General features: G+C 49.2%; 1 protein-coding gene across 1 annotated transcript in view; it reads right to left on the bottom strand.

Annotated features, from left to right (window-relative positions):
* Nucleotides 1-7,500, bottom strand: part of LOC106576653 (glutamate receptor-interacting protein 1) — a 153,629-nt gene that overhangs the window by 122,335 nt on the left and 23,794 nt on the right. The window contains exon 4 of the mRNA XM_082977232.1: nucleotides 3,596-3,754. Coding sequence (XP_082833358.1) covers nucleotides 3,596-3,754 — 159 coding nt within the window. The remainder of the gene's footprint in view (nucleotides 1-3,595; nucleotides 3,755-7,500) is intronic.

Consider the following 7,500-nt stretch of genomic DNA (forward strand, 5'->3'; position numbering starts at 1 on the left):
CACCAATGCTACGTGACCAGAATACTGATCAGTGATCAGAACCGGAGACAGCTCGATCCAGTGTGTGTGTGTCGGAGGTGTGTGTGTGTGAGTGTGTGTGTTAACTGGAGACACTTCACCTGGGGCAGTTAACAGGCTAGCCATGTTCACATTGTACTAACATCAGTATCTCTCCCTCTATATGTCTCTCTCTCTCTCTATGTCTCTCTCTCTATGTCTCTCTCTCTCTCTCTCTCTCTCTCTCTCTCTCTCTATGTCTCTATGTCTCTCTCGCTCTATGTCTCTATGTCTCTCTCTCTCTCTCTCTCTCTCTCTCTCTCTCGCTCTCTCTCTCTCTATGTCTCTCTCTATGTCTCTCTCTCTCTCTCTATGTCTCTCTCTCTCTATATATGTCTCTCTCTATGTCTCTCTCTCTCACTCTCTCTCTGTCTCTCTCTCTCTATGTCTCTCTCTCTCTGTCTCTCTCTCTACCTCTCTCTGTCTCTCTCTCCCTCTCTCTGTCTCTCTCTCTGTTTCTCTCTGTCTCTCCCTCTGAGGTTTTATAAAGACTAATGTCATTCATGTTGTAGTACATCGCTGACTGGTTAGTGGTTACAGAGACCTTTCTGGTGCCTCCACAATCCAGCATCCCTCCCTGGCCAAGTGGACTGACAGGACTGTATCAGCACTGTGCACCTTGCTTTAATGCCCTAGATGAGGTAATACATACAACACTCAGCTCACTGACTTTCAGGGACAATGGAGTGATGCAGAGAACCAGAGAGAGAGATGGAGGGGGAGCGATGGAGAGAACCGGAGAGAGAGATGGAGGGGGAGAGATGGAGAGAACCGGAGAGAGAGAGATGGAGGGGGAGAGATGGAGAGAACCGGAGAGAGAGAGATGGAGGGGGAGAGATGGAGAGAACTAGAGAGAGAGATGGAGGGGGAGAGATGGAGAGAACCGGAGAGAGAGATGGAGGGGGAGAGATTGCGAGAGAGAGCGAGAAAGATGGCGCAAGTGAGAGAGAGCGAGTGAGACAGAGAGAACCGGAGAGAGAGATGGAGAGCAAGAGTGAGAGAGAGAAAGATAGAGAGCCAGAGATAGATGGAGAAAGCCAGAGAAAGAGAGAGATGGAGAGAACCGGCGAGAGCGATGGAGAATACCAGAAAGAGCGATGGAGAGAGCCAGAGAAAGAGAGAGATGGAGAGAGCCAGAGAAAGAGAGAGATGGAGAGAGCCAGAGAAAGAGAGAGATGGAGAGAGCCAGAGAAAGAGAGATGGAGAATTCCGGTGAGAGCGATGGAGAATACCGAAGAGAGCGATGGAGAGAGCCAGAGAAAGAGAGATGGAGAATTCCGGTGAGAGCGATGGAGAATACCGAAGAGAGCGATGGAGAGAGCCAGAGAAAGAGAGATGGAGAATTCCGGTGAGAGCGATGGAGAATACCGAAGAGAGCGATGGAGAGAGCCAGAGAGAGCGATGGAGAGAGCCAGAGAAAGAGAGATGGAGAACACCGGAGAGAGAGATGGAGAGAGCCAGAGAAAGAGAGATGGAGAGAGCCAGAAGAGGACTTTAGTTCCGCTCTATTTTCCTTCAGCCCAGGAAACCAGATGAGAGAAAGAAAATATCACTTCAAACCAAAACAAATCTGAGCTCAACAGAAATAAACAGATGAAAGGATCAAAGATGAAGGAGCAGAAGGAGGAGGAGAAGGAGGAGGAGGAAGAGGAGGAGGAGGTGGAGGAGGAGGAGGGAGAGGAGAGGGGGAGGGAGAGGAGGAGGAAGAGGGAGAGGAGGAGGAGGAGGAGGGAGAGGAGGAGGAGGAAGAAGGAGAGGAGGAGGAGGAAGGAGAGGAGGAGGAAGAGGAGGGAGAGAAGGAGGAGGTGGAGGAAGAAGGAGAGGAGGAGGAAGAGGAGGAGGAGGTGGAGGAGGAGGAGGGAAAGGAGAGGAGGAGGGAGAGGAGGAGGAAGAGGGAGAGGAGGAGGAAGAGGGAGAGGAGGAGGAGGAGGAGGGAGAGGAGGAGGAGGAAGAATGAGAGGAGGAGGAAGGAGAGGAGGAGGAAGAGGAGGGAGAGGAGGAGGAGGTGGAGGAGGAGGAGGGAGAGGGAGAGGAGGAGGGAGAGGAGGAGGAAGAGGGAGAGGAGGAGGAGGAAGAAGGAGAGGAGGAGGAGGAAGGAGAGGAGGAGGAAGAGGAGGGAGAGGAGGAGCTATGGTGGAGGAAGAAGGAGAGGAGGAGGAAGAGGAGGAGGAGGTGGAGGAGGAGGAGGGAAAGGAGAGGAGGAGGGAGAGGAGGAGGAAGAGGGAGAGGAGGAGGAAGAGGGAGAGGAGGAGGAGGAGGAGGGAGAGGAGGAGGAGGAAGAAGGAGAGGAGGAGGAAGGAGAGGAGGAGGAAGAGGAGGGAGAGGAGGAGGAGGTGGAGGAAGAAGGAGAGGAGGAGGAAGAGGAGGAGGAGGAAGATGGAGAGGCGGAGGAAGAGGAGGAGGAAGAAGGAGAGGAGGACGAAGGAGAGGAATGGAGGAGGGGAGGATGAAGAGGAGGAGGAGGAAGCGCAGTAGAAGGAGGAGGTGGAGGTGGAGGGAGTGGAGGAGGAGGAAGGAGAGGAGGAGGAGGAGGAAAAGGGGGGAGGAGGAGGAAGAGAAGGTGGAGGAGGAGTACGAAGAGGAGGAGGAGGAGGGAGAGGCAACGGAGGAGGACAAGAAGGAGGTGGAGGGAGAGGAGGAGGAGGAGGAGGGAGAGGAAGAGGAGGAGGAGGAGGAGTAGAAGGAGGAGAAGGAGGAGGAGGATGAGGAGGAAGAGGAACAAACAGGAGCAGGACTAGGAGGAGTAGGACATAGATAGAGGAGAAGAGAAGGATGAATAGGAGGAGTAGGACATAGAGGAGAAGAGAAAGAGGAATAGGACATAGATAGAGGAGAAGGGAAAGAGGAATAGGAGGAGTAGGACATAGATAGAGGGGAAGAGAAGGATGAATAGGAGGAGTAGGACATAGAGGAGAAGAGAAAGAGGAATAGGACATAGATAGAGGGGAAGAGAAAAAGGAATAGGAGGAGTAGGACATAGATAGAGGAGAAGAGAAGGATGAATAGGAGGAGTAGGACATAGAGGAGAAGAGAAAGAGGAATAGGACATAGATAGAGGAGAAGGGAAAGAGGAATAGGAGGAGTAGGACATAGATAGAGGGGAAGAGAAAGAGGAATAGGACATAGAGGAGAAGAGAAAGAGGAATAGGACATAGATAGAGGAGAAGAGAAAGAGGAATAGGACATAGATAGAGGAGAAGAGAAAGAGGAATAGGACATAGATAGAGGGGAAGAGAAAGAGGAATAGGACATAGATAGAGGAGAAGAGAAAGAGGAATAGGACATAGATAGAGGAGAAGAGAAAGAGGAATAGGACATAGATAGAGGAGAAGAGAAAGAGGAATAGGACATAGATAGAGGGGAAGAGAAAGAGGAATAGGACATAGATAGAGGAGAAGAGAAAGAGGAATAGGACATAGATAGAGGAGAAGAGAAAGAGGAATAGGACATAGATAGAGGAGAAGAGAAAGAGGAGGAGAAAGACATTGAAGACCAGAGAAAGAAGAGAACTAGGGAAGAGGAGGATAAGGAACATTACGGGGGTTGTTGGGAGAGGTTTTGTGGTGCTTGGAGGCCTGGTGTCTCTGGGACTGGTCAGGATGGTAGGTGTTATAGTGTTGGTAGGGGAGGAAGTTGCTGTTGTTGTTGGCTGAAGAGGACTCCCAGGGAAGGGTCCGCGTGCTTCTCTGCACCTTGACTGATCACAAACAGAGAGAAGTACCACAGGGGATAAGGAGGGGGAACAAGGTGATTGGAACAAGGGTAAAACAGGGGTGAGGGGGGGGGCAAATACATCAAGGTAAATGTGTTCAGTCCGTCAACGGTTTTCAGGAGGATATAAAATATCATTTCATTGGGACACAGGAGGCAGACATCAGGTTAAATCAAGGTGCCCAGTCGTCCTTTGACTTTTCATGGAGGCTTCTAGAAGGGATCACTAAACAATAAATGATTTTGAACAGATTCCAGATCCCAGTTCCAGTACATTGTGAACGCTGAATCAGTCTTATTGTCTGTCAGGACATCATTATTTCTAAATGAATTACAACACGTCAAAACTTTAAATAGCCCTTCATCTGCGTTGCAATGGGCATCCTATTCCTTTTGTAGTGCTTTCATTTTGACCAGGGCCCATGGTCGAAAGTAGTGCACTGCAAAGGAATATGGTGCCATTTGGGACATAGTGAGTGATTGCTATTGGAATCCCTGTTACTGTTAAGCTTTGTTCACATTGGCTGTTTGAACTGACTCAAATCCAATTTTTTGGTGTACCCGATTCAAATCTGTTATTTTTCCACCAGTCTGAACAGCCAAAAAGCACATCTGATATTTCAAATCTGATTCCTGGCCATGCGACTTATGTCTGAACGGTCAAATCTGATTTCTTTGCCCTCAAGTGGTTTTGTAGACTGGTATTTGTCATATCTTGTTGCTTGCTAGCTGCTCTGTTGACAGTTTGACAAGACCATGTGGTAGCTAACTAGCTAGCCTGCTAATTGTTTGAAAACAAATGCGTGAACATGCTAGAAATCTACACGGCTACCTAGCTAGCTAGTTGACTGCTGTGGCTAGCTAGTTGACTGCTGTGGCTAGCTAGTTGACTGCTGTGGCTAGCTAGTTGACTGCTGTGGCTAGCTAGCTGACTGCTGTGGCTAGCTAGTTGACTGCTGTGGCTAGCTAGTTGACTGCTGTGGCTAGCTAGCTGACTGCTGTGGCTAGCTAGTTGACTGCTGTGGCTAGCTAGTTGATTGCCGTGGCTAGCTAGTTGACAGCCGTGTCTAGCTAGTTGACAGCTGTGGCTAGCTAGTTGACAGCTGTGGCTAGCTAGTTGACTGCTGTGGCTAGCTAGTTGACAGCCGTGGCTAGCTAGTTGACTGCTGTGGCTAGCCAAAAAAGGACTCGTTTTGAAAGTTGGAGAATCTTTTCCTTTGGACTTTTAAAAGCGTTCTCACACTGAACATTCAGAGCAACTGGGAAACGTCCACGCCAGGCGCTGTTGTCACCTTAGCCTGCTACATAACTTCTGAGTGATAGGGAGCACCACCACCATCATTACTAGGATGACATGTGTGTGACCGTGTCAGCGTGCACTGCACCCGGCCTGCCACAGGAGTCGCCAGGTGTACGGTGTTTCCTCCATCACATTGGTGCAGCTGGCTTCCGGGTTAAGTGGGCATTGTGTCAAGAAGCAGTGCGGCTTGGTTGGGTTGTGTTTCGGAGGAGGACATCCCTGCCGGGCCAAACCCTCCCCTAACCCGGACGACGCTGGACCAATTGTGCGACACTCCATGGGTCTCCCGGTCGCGGCCGGCTGCGACAGAGCCTGGACTCAAACCCAGAATCTCTAGTGACACAGCTAGCACTGCCTTAGACCACTGAGACAGAGCCTGGACTCTAACCCATAATCTCTAGTGACACAGCTAGCACTGCCTTAGATCACTGCGTGATTCAGGAGCGCCCAGACGGTAGAATAACTAGTCTGATTCTCTGTAATAATGGTATGAGAATAATAATGCATTTTATTTTTGTAAAGTGGGTTCTTGCATCAAACAACACAACAACATTTCCAGTCACCACCTTGTCTGAAGGACAAGTGGATAAAACAGGTTCATGTCAAGACCTGCATGTTGTTTTTTCTAAAGTCTCATGGAATGTAGGTCTACATTGAAAACCACACATTGGCTGCATTTTCTCAATTGTTTTTACTGGCAGGCCACTCAGGTAGGACTACATTATGATCAAATAGCCACAGTAGCTTACTTGTACCGGAAGGGGTTTTCACAACATTCAAGTTTGCGCTCAGCAGACCCGAAATGTGTTCAGTGAAAATGTAGGGAACATTGATCATGAGCTTGATGAAAAGCAGTAGTTAGAATCCTGGTAGCAACAGTCCTTTAAAGGACATGAATACCCTCCAAACTCCCAGCACACTCTGTCCTTTAAAGGACATGAATACCCTCCAAACGCCCAGCACACTCTGTCCTTTAAAGGACATGAATACCCTCCAAACGCCGAGCACACTCTGTCCTTTAAAGGACATGAATACCCTCCAAACGCCCAGCACACTCTGTCCTTTAAAGGACATGAATACCCTCCAAACGCCACACACTCTGTCCTTTAAAGGACATGAATACCCTCCAAACGCCCAGCACACTCTGTCCTTTAAAGGACATGAATACCCTCCAAACGCCCAGCACACTCTGTCCTTTAAAGGACATGAATACCCTCCAAACGCCCAACACACTCTGTCCTTTAAAGGACATGAATACCCTCCAAACGCCCAGCACACTCTGTCCTTTAAAGGACATGAATACCCTCCAAACGCCCAGCACACTCTGTCCTTTAAAGGACATGAATACCCTCCAAACGCCCAGCACACTCTGTCCTTTAAAGGACATGAATACCCTCCAAACGCCCAGCACACTCTGTCCTTTAAAGGACATGAATACCCTCCAAACGCCCAACACACTCTGTCCTTTAAAGGACATTAATACCCTCCAAACGCCCAGCACACTCTGTCCTTTAAAGGACATGAATACCCTCCAAACGCCCAACACACTCTGTCCTTTAAAGGACATGAATACCCTCCAAACGCCCAGCACACTCTGTCCTTTAAAGGACATGAATACCCCCAAACGCCCAGCACACTCTGTCCTTTAAAGGACATGAATACCTCCAAACGCCCAGCACACTCTGTCCTTTAAAGGACATGAATACCTCCAAACGCCCAGCACACTCTGTCCTTTAAAGGACATGAATACCCTCCAAACGCCCAGCACACTCTGTCCTTTAAAGGACATGAATACCCTCCAAACGCCCAACACACTCTGTCCTTTAAAGGACATGAATACCCTCCAAACGCCCAGCACACTCTGTCCTTTAAAGGACATGAATACCCTCCAAACGCCCAACACACTCTGTCCTTTAAAGGACATTAATACCCTCCAAACGCCCAGCACACTCTGTCCTTTAAAGGACATGAATACCCTCCAAACGCCCAACACACTCTGTCCTTTAAAGGACATGAATACCCTCCAAACGCCCAGCACACTCTGTCCTTTAAAGGACATGAATACCCTCCAAACGCCCAGCACACTCTGTCCTTTAAAGGACATGAATACCTCCAAACGCCCAACACACTCTGTCCTATAAAGGACATGAATACCCTCCAAACGCCACACACTCTGTCCTTTAAAGGACATGAATACCCTCCAAACGCCCAGCACACTCTGTCCTTTAAAGGACATGAATACCCTCCAAACGCCCAGCACACTCTGTCCTTTAAAGGACATGAATACCCTCCAAACGCCCAGCACACTCTGTCCTTTAAAGGACATGAATACCCCCAAACGCCCAACACACTCTGTCCTTTAAAGGACATGAATACCCTCCAAACGCCCAGCACACTCTGTCCTTTAAAGGACATGAATACCCTCCAAACGC

Source organism: Salmo salar, chromosome 07, assembly GCF_965601325.2.
Source record: "Salmo salar chromosome 07, fSalSal1, whole genome shotgun sequence".
NCBI lineage: Eukaryota > Metazoa > Chordata > Actinopteri > Salmoniformes > Salmonidae > Salmo > Salmo salar.